Source organism: Crinia signifera, chromosome 2, assembly GCF_055691185.1.
Source record: "Crinia signifera chromosome 2, ASM5569118v1, whole genome shotgun sequence".
NCBI lineage: Eukaryota > Metazoa > Chordata > Amphibia > Anura > Myobatrachidae > Crinia > Crinia signifera.
In genome coordinates, this window is record NC_139218.1 from 88,418,050 (window position 1) to 88,433,036 (window position 14,987).

At 45.4% G+C, this 14,987-nt stretch overlaps 1 protein-coding gene across 4 annotated transcripts in view; it reads left to right on the forward strand.

The window, feature by feature from the left end:
- The window catches only part of CSF2RA (colony stimulating factor 2 receptor subunit alpha), a 210,865-nt gene that overhangs the window by 126,406 nt on the left and 69,472 nt on the right, over window positions 1-14,987 (forward strand). For all 4 annotated transcript variants that reach the window (XM_083172531.1, XM_083172533.1, XM_083172530.1 and 1 more), the window contains one exon: window positions 3,626-3,767. In XM_083172531.1, coding sequence (XP_083028657.1) covers window positions 3,626-3,767 — 142 coding nt within the window. The remainder of the gene's footprint in view (window positions 1-3,625; window positions 3,768-14,987) is intronic.

A 14,987-nucleotide genomic window follows, 5' to 3' on the forward strand; every position in this document is an offset into this window, starting at 1 on the left:
CAGTAGCACACAAGGGAGGGGGACAGAGGCACACATACATTACAGTAAGTAGGGAACATCTGAAGCACACATGAGGATGGGGAATCAGTGGCATACAATGGAATGGGTCAGAGCACACATAAATTACAGTAAATAGGAAAAGTCAGAAGCACACATGAGGAAGGGAAATCAGTGGCACAAGCGGGAGGGAGTCAGGGGAACCCATACATTACAGTAGGTAAGGAACCTCATAAGCACACATGAGGACGGACAATCAGTGGCACACAAGGGAGGTTGTCAAAGGCACACATACATTACAGTAGGTAGCGAACCTCATAAGCACACAGGAGGAAGGGGAATCGGTGGCACACAAGGGAGGGAGTCACAGTAGGTGAGGAACCTCATAAGCACAAATGAAGAAGGGGAATCAGTGGCACACAAGGGAGGGTCAGAGGCACAAATGGGGAAGTGGTTCAGAGGCACACATAGGCCCTTATTCTGATTGGTGCGGCCGGATCCGATTATGCGGCCAGGACCGTGCGTGCGAAACCCCGCCTTCCATACGGATCGCCAACTCCGTCCGTACGCGGTTAGAAGCTGGCCGAACGGACCGCACGTGTATTTTTCACGGAATACACCTCCCCCATCATTCGATGGTCGCAGACCATCGAATGCAGGACCGAGTGCTCCACCAGCTCCCGCAACCTCAGACCACATGGACATTTTTCCGTGCAAAAGCAGGGATCTGGGCGGGCAGCTGACATCCGGCGATGTCATATGTCCGCCCCCTACACGTGCGTCACGGCCGCATTACCATACGTACGCCCAGCGTTTGCATGGGAACGCCCATGAAATGCGGGGCGTATGCATATGGTAATGAGCCCAAATAGCCCTTCACGCCCCTCTCCACCCCCTGTTCGGAGTGTTCACATATCATGCAGGATTTGGCCGTACGCCCCGCTCACACATGCGCAGAGACGCCTCTGCACATGCGCAGACACAAAACATCGGCGGGCCGAACGCACGCGGATATATCCGCACCAACCAGAATAAGGGCCTTAGTGAGATGGATTAGAGGCATATATGGGGAGGTGGATCAATGGTACAGTTTGATAAGGGGGTCAGAGGACACTTGGGGCAGGGTAAGGGCAGAAAAGCACAAGGGAAGATCCTGTGTGCCTCTTTTAGTGGCCAAGCAGCAGGAGGAGGAGAATAAAGTAGCTGGCTATATTGCAGCTACAGGGGCATTTCATGCAGGGGCTATCTGCATGGCTGATAGACAATTTCTAGGTCAGTAGGTCTACATTGTCAAAAGATTGAGACAATCAATAAGTCACACAAGCCGACACATGAAAAATTCTTCATGATTTTTCCATATTTTGGACTTTGGGGGACCACAAGCGCACGTGTCAACAGTGACACAAAAAAAGTGAAAAACTCATGTCAACCTGTTCATGTGTCAAGCTTTTATGTACAGTATTAACCTTTGCTTGTGTTGACCTCCTTCTAGTGTCAAACTTGTGCATGTCCACCTGGGTTCAGGGATAAATGGTAGACAATGCCTAGGTCGACAATCACTAGGTCGATCACTAAAGATCGAGAGTTAGTAGGTCAATACTCAAAAATGGTTCCTTCTGTCAATGTCGACCATGAGTATGTTGACCATTATAAGGTGTTGACCTACTCACTGTTGACCATTAGTGGTCGATCTAGTGATTGTTGACCTAGACATTGTCGACCGGATGCCGTCAACCTTTTGGGGTCAACCTACTGACTGTCGAAGAAGATATTGTCTGTGAGCTATACCATGCCCTATGCAGAGAGAGAGAGAGGAGACATCTTCTATTTAGGGGCAGCAACCTCTCTGGACCCTCTGCAGCCCAGTATACAGCAGGGTGCAGTAGCGCACGCAGGTGGGTTTCTGAGTACCCAGAAACCCCCCCAGGAGTCTAAGGGTCCTAGGCTGAAAGCTGAGGGTCCCCTCTTTCCATGGGTACAAGAATTTTAAAAATCGACCCTTGGGAACCGGAGATATCTGACTTCAAAGCAGTGGTCCCCATCCAAGCCTGTTAATTGCTCTTCCTAGTCAGATATTTCAGGTTCTGTCTGACTTAGAGTTTTTCTGAGGGTATATTCCAAAAGCTGGGACTCTCCCCCTTTGATGGACACTAGTAGCTTGTCTCTACTTTTCCCAGAACCAGAGATGTCAGCCTTCCAGCAGCTGGTTACTGCTCCAGCTCCACACACCTGGTATGTAGTTTTATATTCTCGTTGACAGATTGCTCTGCCTCCTGAACTCTGATCCCCTACTCCCCAATACCATTTGGTAGGTGGGATTCTCTAGCTTTTAATTCCATTAAAATCTAAGAAATCTATTTCTGGGAACTGGAGATATCTGCAGTCAAGCAAGCTGTCCTTCCACCAGAAAATTATGAATAATAAGCCCACTCCACTATACACCCCTCCTCTGCATTTTAAACATCCTCTACCACCCTGGAAGTTATGTATCAGGGCTCCGTCATTCAGCCCAATGCCCCTTCTCCCACCCCATCTCCCACCATCTGTGCAGTAAAGGGGTTATTAGTGGAAATTACTGATCCAGGCCCTACATGCAGAGCGGTTGATATAATACCCCCTACCACCCGCGGGACATCAAAGCTTCCCCCACCCCTACCGCTGGAGGATCGGTAGGTGCAACAATACATTGCTATTCCCAGGGGTCTACACTGCTGTTGACGCCCCTGTATGTATATATACAGGGGCGTCAACAGCAGTGTTGACCCCTACCGGCTACAGGACGGATATCCCGGATGTTAGCAGTTTTGCCGTGGTGTATGTATATACCTGCCTTGTGGTAACCAGCCCACAGTGCTTTTATTGATGGTATGCTTACATTTCATCTGTACCTTGGAGATGTTTTTACTCTATTAAAGTGTTACTCTTTTAATGCACTACAGAGCGCCCCTTCTTTACTTGTTTCTCTGCATATATATATATATATATGTATGTATATATATATATATATATATATATATATTTTTTATTATTATTATTTATATACATTTGGTCTATCTATAATACTTTAACTGACCCGGAATATACTGGGCCACCTAAGTGTCCATCTCCGTGCTTTGCTCCACCCCTCTGGAAACCCCCTTCTGAAAATCCTGCGTTTGCCCCTGGGGTGTGGACAACTGAGGCCAGGCATGTCCAAACTATGGCCCTCCAGCTGTTGTGAAACTACAAGTCCCATCATGCCTTGCCACAGTTTTGCTATTAGGGAATTCTGAAACTATTGCAAGGCATGCTGGGATGTGTAGTCTCACAACAGCTGGAGGGCCACAGTTTGGACATGCCTAGCTTAGGCTATACCAAGCAGTTATCTGTAATACACATGAGACCATGATGTATTTGAGTTGCATTAACTGAACCAGACACCTAGTACTGTATAATCCCTTTAAGTTGAGGCCATACATGGAATGCATTACACAGACTTGTATGGTGTTTACTGTATATTCATATAACTCAAAACTTATATACAAATGTGCCATTTTTGCTGGTTGGGTTTCTCATGTATATATTCTGATAAAGAGAATGCTACAATTAAAATTAAATCATGTCACATATTTCTGTTTTTATATTTTAGTCACCCAAATGTTTCTTTGAATACAAAGTTGCTGAAACTAATGAATTTATACTACACCAAGGAGTATGTATAGATATTTTAACTACAAAAAATGAAAGAAAAGTGAAAAATGAGTGGACAGAAGTAAAGTGGACCCCTGAAGGTAACTTGTTAAACATTACTGTCACAAATACATCAACCATGAACTTATATTTTCACTATGTGAATTATTGCCTGGTTATCATAAGCTAAAATTATGATATGTAACTGGCACTAAATATGAGCAAGACCAATGATTGCTTGGCATTCACATTCAGTATCTGAGATAGTACAAAACGTTGTTTCATGTTTTGAAACCTTGTTTTATGCCAGGGTTGCCGACCCTCCCGGAATTTCCGTGAGTCTCCCGAAAATCGGGTCCCCGTCCCGGCCCCCCGGAAGGGTGGGCAACCCTCCCGGATTCAGGGGGGACCCCCGCTGTCCCCCGATCGCGGCATTAAAATGCCGCAATCCTCGGGTCTCAGAGGAGGGGGCGGAGCTAAAATGACACAATTGTGTCATTTTAGACTCGCCCCCTCCACGGAGATCCGTGAATTCGCTGGTTTAACATCATGGGGCGGGGCTTAGTGATGTCACGCTTAAGCCCGCGCCCCCTGAGCGGCTGCTGAAACTCGCCTCTCCGGGCTTCTCCCGGAGAGGAGAATAATAAAGTCGGCAACCCTGTTTTATGCACAAATAAAATATATTTGTATTTCATGTGGTTGATTTTTTTTGTACAAAAGAGGGGTGGTTTGTAGGTATTTGAGGGTTTTGAGGCTCCTCCTCTAACTACATCTAATCTAAATCTATATTTATATAGAATTGATCCTCAGCTGCTGCACATGTTAGGTGAGTCTGCTAAGACCTCACAGTGTGAATTGCAAGACAGAAAGTTTTTTAACACTGTGTGCTGATGAGTTAATCTATCAGTTCGTGAACCCTGCTGAATAAATAACACTAGACACACTGTAGTTATACTTACATTTTATGAAAAGAAAGAGCATATGAAAAATATCACCATACAGATGATGCAATGTACAGTTAATATACAGACAATAAAAATGTGTTAAAATAATCTGACATGCCTATATAGCATGAAAGAAGCACTTGATATAAGCCGGTTAATGAGGGGATCTCCGTTTTAGGTCAAATCAGTGGGTTAATTCCGTTAATACGTGGAGCAAAAAATCAAGCAGCTAAAGCAGGTAAATTGTTAGCGCATATGCAGCCTGTTTAGCGAGTAGTATCACGCACACTTGCAGTCTGTCAGGCACAAATGTAACAGGTATAATGTTAGTGCAGATGCGGCCTGTTAGCGAGGAAATCACGCACAAATGCAGTCTGTCAGGCACAGATGTACATCATTTGGGGGAATACTTGATATGCTCACCCTCCTCGTTTGGATGTGGTAATCTGGAGGAGCCGGGGAGCCGGGGAGCCGGACAGCTCTACCCGGTGCATTTAACAGTGACATATGCTCTTCCTTTTTATAAAATGTAAGTATAACTACAGTGTGTCCAGTGTTATTTATTCAGCGGGGTTCACGAACTGATAGATGAACTTAGCAGCACACAGTGTTAAAAACCTTTCTGATTTGTTTGTACAACATAAATGCAAGATACCTCAAGATACATCATTGAAATCTAAAAATATTTTGAAATACGAAATAATTCGTTATCCAAAATTCTCCTGGTCCTGAGCATTTTGGATTATGGATACTCAACCTGTACTTCTAGGAATCTAGGCAATGAGAGTAGAAGCAGGCAAAATGCAATTAGCCAGAGTAAAAAACTGAATTGACAACCACACAACACAACTAGAAAACATATTCTACTTCAATGCTAGTTTGTACACAATGACATAATCTAGTATACTGTAGCTACAATGCAGTCCAAATGCAGTGACAAAATATTTACACAAGCAAAATTTCAACATGAAAATGGTCGACACATTATATGTTTCAACATTTCTTGTGTCAATGTGGACACTGGGCACGTGCACCCTCAATTAGTAACTTTGTACAACATGCATTGGCTCAAGTGTCGTAAGGTGTGTACACATGGTGAGATGTGCAATGCGATTCGATGTTCGATTCGATGTTTCATCCGATTTTTGCTTTTCCCTTTTTTTTCTACTAATGTGAGATCAGCTTGAGATTTGCTTAAGATTTGCTATAAGATTTGCTATCAGATTTGCTATAAGATTTGCTATCAGATTTGCTATCAGATTTGCTATCAGATTTGCTGTCAGATTTGCTATCAGATTTGCTATAAGATTTGCTATCAGATTTGCTATAAGATTTGCTATAAGATTTTCACTATGCGATTTTGCAGAGGGTGTGTGTCTATTTCTAGCTAAATAAAAGCATTTCTCAATGGAAACCATGGAACAGCAAAACGATGTTTTGATTTCAAAGTGCAGGGGACAAGATTTGCTCCCCATCACCCGCAAAGTTGCGGCCCCGTGTTTTGATTGGCCCATAGGCCAATTGTTCAAACACAATGGATGACCATCGATATGTAGAAATATCGATGGTCATCAATTGCATAGTTTAGGACTATCGATGGGCAGTTGCAGAATTGCCATCAATGGCAACGGCAACGATGGACATCCCTACTGTGCATATGCATTCAATGAGAGCAGGGGTTTATGGAATTAAACAGATTGACTCATGACAGACAGTCATATGGTCGACCACTAATGGTAAACAGGTAAAAGGTTGACATGAGGTTTTGTTTGTAGGGTGTCTATGTCGTGTACCATGTCCTCTCGCAGGGCTCGCTGCACTCACCATGCTTCAGGCTTGGTACCTCAGTGCATGAAATTCCACCTGTTCACACATTTTAGCTGAAATTCTGGGTTAAAAAAGCATGTCTACCTTTTTTATGTCAACCTTTTCCATGTGTAACGTTTAGCCATGTCGACCTTCAGACCCTGTTGTATGTCGACCTTTAAACCCTGTCAACATTTTGGTTGTCTACCTTTTGAGTGCTGACCATTAGCGGTCGACCGTATGAGTCAGTGTATGATCACTCCGGATAACAGAGCAGGGATGGGGCACCATTGTCCTTCCAGGTGTTGATGAACTACATAGCCTAGCATGTTTTTTTAATTTTTAACAGTTTTGCAATGTTAAAACAGTTGCATTGTAGGCTGGTTGGTGTTGTGCAAAAACAACTGTAGGGCCAAAGGTGCCCCATCCCAGCCTTAGAAATTCATTGACATACATGCAGACCTGTGGTGGCAAAGTCATTGCCCTGCACCTGTTGTGGAATTATATGTCTCAGCATGTCCTGCCACGCAATCATATGTCTCAGCATGGCCTGCCACGCAATTAATAAAATTGGTGTGCGGGAACAGTTGCCGGGCAGGGCTTACTGGGACGTGTAGTTCCACAACAGCTGCAAGGTAATGACGTTGCCACCAATGATTCAGACCCTGCCAATACTGAGGGCAAGCTGGTCCAGCTCCAGTGGCAAACGCAGGATTTTCAGAAGGGGGTTTCCAGAGGGGCGGAGCAAAGCACGGAGATGGACACTTAGGTGACCCAGTGTATACCGGGTCAGTTAAAGTATTATAGATAGACCAAATGTATATAAATAATAATAATAATAATAATAATAATAATAATAAAATATATATATATACATACATACATACATACATACATACATACAAGGGCGTCAACAGCAGTGTAGACCCCTGGGCATAGCAATGTATTGGGGCCCCTACCGATCCTCCAGCGGTAGGGGTGGGGGAAGCTTTGATGTCCTGCAGGTGGTAGGGGGTGTTATATAAACCGCTCAGCATGTAGGGCTCAGTAATTTCCACTAATTACCCCTTTACTGCACAGATGGTGGGAGATGGGGTGGGAGAAGGGGGCATTGGGCTGAATAAATGGGCCCTGATACATAACTTCCAGGGTGGTAGAGGATGTTTAATACGCAGAGGAGGGGTGTATAGTGGAGTGGGCTTATTATTCATAATTTTCTGGTGCGAGGACAGCTTGCTTGACTGCAGATATCTCCAGTTCCCAGAAATAAATTTCTAAAATTTTAATGGAATTAAAAACTAGAGAATCCCACCTACCAAATTGTATTGGGGGCTAGGGGATCAGAGTTCAGTAGGCAGAGCAATCCGCCAACGAGTATATAAAACTACATACCAGGTGTGTGGAGCTGGAGCAGTAACCAGCTGCTGGAAGGCTGATATCTCTGGTTCTGGGAACAGTAGAGACAAGCTACTAGGGCCCTTCAAAGGGGGAGAGTCCCAGCTTTTGGAATATACCCTCAGAAAAACTCTAAGTTAAACAGAACCTGAAATATCTGACTGGGAATAACAATTAACATGCTTGGATGGGGACCACTGCTTTGAAGTCAGATATCTCGGGTTCCCAATGGCCGATTTTTACAATTCTTGTATCCATGGAAAGAGGGGACCCTCAGCTTTCAGCTGCGGGCCCTTAGACTCCTGGGGGGGTTTCTGGGTACTCAGAAACCCCCCCTGCGTGCGCTACTGCGCTCTGTGCATACCTAAAAAGTCTGACCCTCTCTGCACAGTGATTATTGAATGAACGGGTCCCGCTCGTACGGTATGCAGGTTCCGGGGACCCATTCATAAATATTCACTATGCTGGGTCCCATTCTTTAAATATGTACAGAGCAGGAGCTCAATGTCAGTGCTGAAGTACTTGAAAAAGGTGAGTTGTGCAATTGTTTCCCCAATTTTGGAAGCAAGCACAAGACATCAGCCCTCAGTGCTGGCCACATATGTTACCTGACAGTGTGATGCTGCATTAAAAAATCCAAACCAGGATAGACTCTGTGTAATACCAGTTCATATGTGCGGTCAGAAAGTCACAGAAATGTGATTAGAGCCCTTAAAATAAAAACATTTTCAAAACCGGGTCAATGCAGGGTTGGGTTTTTTTAAAGCAGCATCACCTCCTCCTATTAAGACATACCATTAAATCAATCTAAAAAACATGACATTAATACTTTACCATTTAATAACTAGACATTAATGAAGACACAACACAATTAATTATAGTATAACTTTTTTACTTTGAAAAGTAAGAATAAATACAAAATAAAAAAATAGTATTTAGCATACTGGACTGGATTCAATTTGCCTATAGGAACCACGAATGTCTCCGAAGCAAGGACTACAACATCAAGCGGAAATTTACATACGAGAACCTTGTAAAGAACTTTGTCAAGAGAGAAAAAGTCAATGCATCTGTGGTCAGGATAAAGACAAAGTCGCCAAAATGCAAACAGCATTCATTAAAGAAGCACAAGAACACATAGGAATCTATACAACAGGTGACCAGGTGGAATATGGTCTACAATCCAACGTGTGGGACGGTAGACCACCTCAAATTCACAGAACAGCTTACAAAGACGACAACATGAACAATTTTTTAAACATAACCTAAGAATTTTAAGAACGACGTAAAATTTAGAAACTATAAATCAAGCAAGCTAGTCTCATCCTGTGGAGTCATATCGGACTCCAGCATCATCTAATATGCTCCACCGGATGAAGTACTCGCTTGCCTGGGGGGATTGGACATGTGGGCACCCGGCGTATAAGTGTGGGAACGCTGATGACTTCCCGGCGCAAAGAAAAAGGGTTGGGGATGGGGAAAGGTGGGTGGAGGCATCACTGCTGGATGAGGGGTGGTAGACGGAAGCACCGTACATGTTTCAGTCAATTTCTTGGCTGAAGCATAGTTCACTGCTTCCGCTACCAATTTCTTGAAAAGCCTCTTTTGCTCCTCATCCATGGTCTTTACTTCACTAGCAATATACTGCCCGTACAACGCATCCGAATTAGTCTGCGAACTAAGGAATGCATCAGCCCGTTGAAAAAATTGCTCATGGCTGGGCTGCACCGGGGTGGACTTTTTGGAGGCCTTCCTCCGTCTGACAAGCGGAGAAGGATATGGCTGCTCCACGTCCGCTGTACCCTCTGCAGGATCCCGGTGCACGGATGATGGCAAATCCTCGCCCAGCTCCGGAGATAATGCCTGCAAAAGAAAGAATATAATGAAATACATTGCAAGCTAGAAGAATTATGACATTTTTAAAATGTAAATATACTCACTAGATCCGGACTCCGTGACTCTTCAACCTCCACACTGGCAGGTGAAGGCTGTGGAGGAGACACGGGTCTAGCATTACTGACAGATGTCGTCTTTGCAGGCTGTTCCACAGTGAATTTGAGGAGGTCATAGTACCACAACGTTGGTTTGTAGACCTCATCCGCCCCGGCACCTGATTGTAATGATTCCTGGTGCTTCTTGTACTCCTTAAGGAACACTGTTCTCATATTGGCGACTTTTGTCTTTACGCCTTTCACAGTTGCATCGCTGTTTCTCTCCTGACAATACTTCACAAGGTCCTCGTATGCAAGGTTCCGCTTAATATTGTTGGAGTAGTCCTTGCTCCGGACACGCCACAGGCATTCGTGGCTCCTATATACGGCAATGAAGCCAGTCCAGTAGCTGGTGTAGTCATCAGAAGCGCGACCTGTAAGTATAAATATAACAAAAAAATGTAAATGTAATGAGGATTCGCATTGATGTGATTACTTTTTTCAAATACATTTTAAATTTAAAACTCAGAAAATTGACAGTGACATGTATATAGTGAAGGAGAACATTTGCCTGTACAGCTGTTGCTGAATAAAACCATCCTATACATCCAGAGATATTTTTGTAGGAAAATCGGTTAAGGAAGTGTGGGCGGGGCAGAAGTGGCCGTTATTGAGGGTGGAGCTCCCAAAGGTGCAGATAAACATTTCGTGGAACACAATGCCCCCAGCAGTGCCATATATACAAATAATGCCAGATACAATGTTCTTCTGCAGTGCCAGATAAGCAAGTCTAAAAAAATACTTAGTGGTTAAGCGCTGCAGAATGCAAGAAAATGCTAATAAATAAAATAAATACTGGGGCCACATGCCACATGGGGCATGTCCAATGAAAATGGGGCCATGATAAAAGGCCACAATAGTGAAGTGCAAGATACACATATGCCCCCACAACGCCTCTCCTGCCCACACACCAATCCGGTGTCCTCTAAATCTAATGACTGTGGTAATAGGCTGCGGGTTATGTGTGTATGGCTGCCTGCCACTATACGTCCCAGCATGCACGCATATGGAAGTGACTTGAAAAACACTTTTATATGAGGGTATCTCCCACAACTTTAGATGGTCGGCGACCATCGAAAGATGGGGGAGGTTATCCGTGGCATAAGAATGGATGTTTATGGTAAACATCCATTCACAGCCTGTGCAGGCGAACCCTCACTGCAGAGGGGGTGCGGGTGGGCAGACATTCGCAGGGTGGGGTTTGGTGGATTTTTGCAAGGCTGCGAATTCGCAGCCTTGACAATCACCCAGAATAACCCCAAAATATGCACAAATGCAGCCTAAAGACAGGAAGCTACAAAAAATTAACTTAACACAAGCATTTTTAGAATTAAAAGTGACTGATTTCTAAAATTTACCTTGGCTCGCTGATCCTGCCGATGATGCCATTTTTTCCTGTATAAAGGGGAGTGCGTTTTTCCTCAAAGCTCTGGAAAACAATTTTAAAATATTGTAATACATAAACATTCTTTGACATTGACATGACATTTTACATTGCTGGGGGGAAAGCGGATCAGGGTATACACACCAAGCCGCAATCCACATAGCACCAACAGTGCAGTATGTGATTAGCGGTGGGGGAGCACCGGTGTACAATCGCCGGGTACGCCAGAGCGGAGGGACTGGGGGGGGGGGCAACAGGAGGGGTGGGGGGGCCCTAAAGGTAGTGCAACAGTAGTGCTCTGATGGAGGCAACACTGGCGTGCATCTACTGCATAGTGGTATGGCTGGACATTTTCCAGGACAGGGTACTGCGGTAGCAAAGCTGAGCCCGGAAAATTTCCACCCATACCACTCAAGTGGTTAATGGGTAGGAATGACCATCGACCATCGTTGATTCAAAATCACTGGCTGAAGGCCAATGTCAAATACTTTGGCCATCGATGGGTGATAAACAAATGGTTTTACTACATCGATGGTACTGATGTTTTGGTTTATTTATTTTAAAAAAAAAAGCAAGGACATAAAGCAAAACTCTGCCCCCATAACCCGCAAAGCACCACCAATGTGGTTTGATTGGCCCACAGGCCACTCACTTAAACATATTAGATGACCATCGTTATGTAAAATTATCGATGGTCACCCATTAAATAGTTTTACATTATCGATGGCCAGTTGCACTTTTGACATCGATGGCAATCATTGATGGCAAAGGCAGCCATGACCATCACTAGTCAGTTACATACCTGCATGTGCCTTCTGTAAGCCATGTGCGGCACCCTGCATGACAACCAGCACATGCAAAAGTTCAAATGTGGCAAATTAAACATAACAAACCAAAAAAAAAAGGGCATTTGCCATATTTATTTTTAAATCGGGGCAGGTTTGCTTGCAGGGTGAAACATGGTTTGCAGAATGAAGTAGCCATGTGACTTTGTCTTTAACAATAGAAAATAAATGCAGCCCACAAGACCAACCATAACATCATAAAAAGTGTCCCCATAACCAGTCTACTGCACTAAAAACCAGTGCTACATTGCTACAATGCTACCTTCATGGGCAGGGGTGCATACAACAAACATTGGTGGCCAGTGGCCTACGAAGCATGCATGCTACAGCATTTAGGTCGACAATCGTTAGGTTGACACCATTAGGTTGACATGCATTTAGATAGACAAGGGTGAGGTAGACAGTGTCATTTGGTCAACAGGGTCATTAGGGTGACATGGGTAAGGTTGACATGGGTATAGTTGACAGTGAAAAAGTCGATACAGTCAACATAGCACCGCGTCCCCTCGCATGGCTCGCTGCACTCGACATGTCTCGGGCACTATTTTATTCTCCCTCTACGGTGGATGGTAGGGCATGAAATACCGCCTGTCGGCACATGTCGGCTCAAAAAACCAGCAGAAAAAACCATGTCGGCCTTTTGCCTGTCGATCTTCCCCATGTCGGTCTTTGCCTGTCGACCTAATTTCCCTGTCGACCTAACCAATGTCGACCTAATGGTGTTGAACTAATGCTTGTAGAACTAAATGCTGTAGACCAAATTACCATATCCCTTATTAACTCATTGGTGGGCAGGGGGAAGAAAAAACTTATTGGGGAAAATTTACTAAGCAAGATTCGAAAAAAATAAAAATCATATTTTCATAGTAAAATACGATTTTTTGGGGGGCGTATTTGTATTTTTGGCATTTACTATGCCAAACATACGATTATTCATATTGATGGGACATTCGTATTTACAAATACAGTACATCGATAGAATACGACTAGTAATCACTATTAAAAAAAAATGGTGATTCCTAATTTACTAACCGGCCGTATTGAAATTTCAATACGGCCGTTAATTATCGGCAATTAGTGCGATACGCCCGCTAATTGCCGGCCAAATACGCCATTTGGCTTCAGCCTGCACGGATCAGTCAGATCCATGCAGGCTTCTGTGTAAATATAAAAAAAAAAAAAACGGCGTGGGGTCCCCCCCACGGCCGTAACCAGCACCAGGCTGAAAGAGCCGGGCTGGTATTAAAAAATCAGGGAACAATTTGCACAGAGCTCCGCTGTATTTTTTAAAACCAGCCCCAGGCTCCAGGGCTGGGGCTGGTTCCCAAAATACGGGGGACAAAATGACTAGGGGTCCCCCATATTTTAAGAACCAGCCCCAGGCCCAACCAGCCAGCAGGGTAATGCCGCAGCTGGGGGGAGACTTTTTAATACAAGTCCCCCCGGCCAAAGCATTCAGCCCTCTGACCGGTCAGCCTGGCCAGGGGCCCTGGGGAAGTGGGGACCCCCCCAATAAAGGGGTCCCCCCCCTCCACGAATTACCTGGCCAGGCTGAAGCCTGGTGCTGTCCCCGGTACCCCTGGGCTGTGGGTACCGGGCTGATAAAGTGTAAAAAAATAGATTAAACCATTGGGTTTTGTTGTGGAACTATGAGTTCCAGCAAGCCTGGAACGCAAACTGGGACTTGTAGAACCACAAGTCCCAGCATGCGGCCCATTAATGGGATTGCTGGGACTCTTAGTTCCACAACGAAACCAATAGTTAAATAAAAACACACTGACGCCAGATAAATAAAACTTTAATACACACGGAGCACATACATACTGATACTTACCTAACTTGAGCCCATAGGTAGCCCTCGGTCCTGGTCTGTTGTCCTGGGATCCTGGTCTTGTGTCCTGGTCCGGGGGTCCAGCGTCCTGGTCCGGGCTGATTTTTTTTGTAAAAGATAGAGTAACCGTTGGGTTCTGCTGTGGAACTATGAGTCCCAGCAAGCCTACACTGCATACTGGGACTTGGAGAACCACAATTCCCAGCATGCGGCCCATTAATGGGCTTGCTGGGACTCTTAGTTCCACAGCAGAACCAATAGTTAAATAAAAACACACTGATGCCAGAAAAATAAAACTTTATTACATACACCGCCCATACATACTGAAACGTACCTATCTTGACCCTGTAGGTAGGTCTCCATCCATCCGTCCATCAGCTGGGCCTGGATGATGACTGGTGATGAAGGGGGGGGGGGGTGAGGGTGTCGACTGGGTATGGATGATGCCACGGGAGGGGGACTGAAACTTACCTATCTTGACCCTGTAGGTAGGTCTTCATCCATCCGTCCATCAGCTGGGCCTGGATGATGACTGGTGATAAAGGGGGGGGGGGGTGAGGGTGTCGACTGGGTATGGATGATGCCACGGGAGGGGGACTGAAACTTACCTATCTTGACCCTGTAGGTAGGTCTCCATCCATCTGTCCATCAGCTGGGCCTGGATGATGGGGGGGGGGCAACGGCTGGGGATGGATGATGCGAGGGGGGGTGACGGCTGGGGATGGGGCTGGATGATGCAGGGGAGGGGGCGACGGCTGGGGATGGATGATGCTGGGGGGGGGTGATGACTGGGGGGGAATGATGGCTGGGGATGGATGATCCGGGGGGGGGGGGGGGTCGACTGGGTATGGATGATGCCACGGGGGGACTTGTGATGATGCTGGAAATAAATATGCCCCAGTGACCAGCTAATAAGCGGACAATAGCTCCCCCATAGGTGCCTCCAGAAACCAGTGCCAGCCTTCTAGCCCCTAACCCCATGACAGATAGTACAGCCGCCCCCCCCCCCCCCCCCCGCCAGAACCATTAGCATTTCTGCCCTACTCCCCCTGACCAGCAGCACAGAGGTAGGTTCTCTCCCCTACACATTGGTGGACAGTGGGAGAGCTAACTACTCACCAGTTC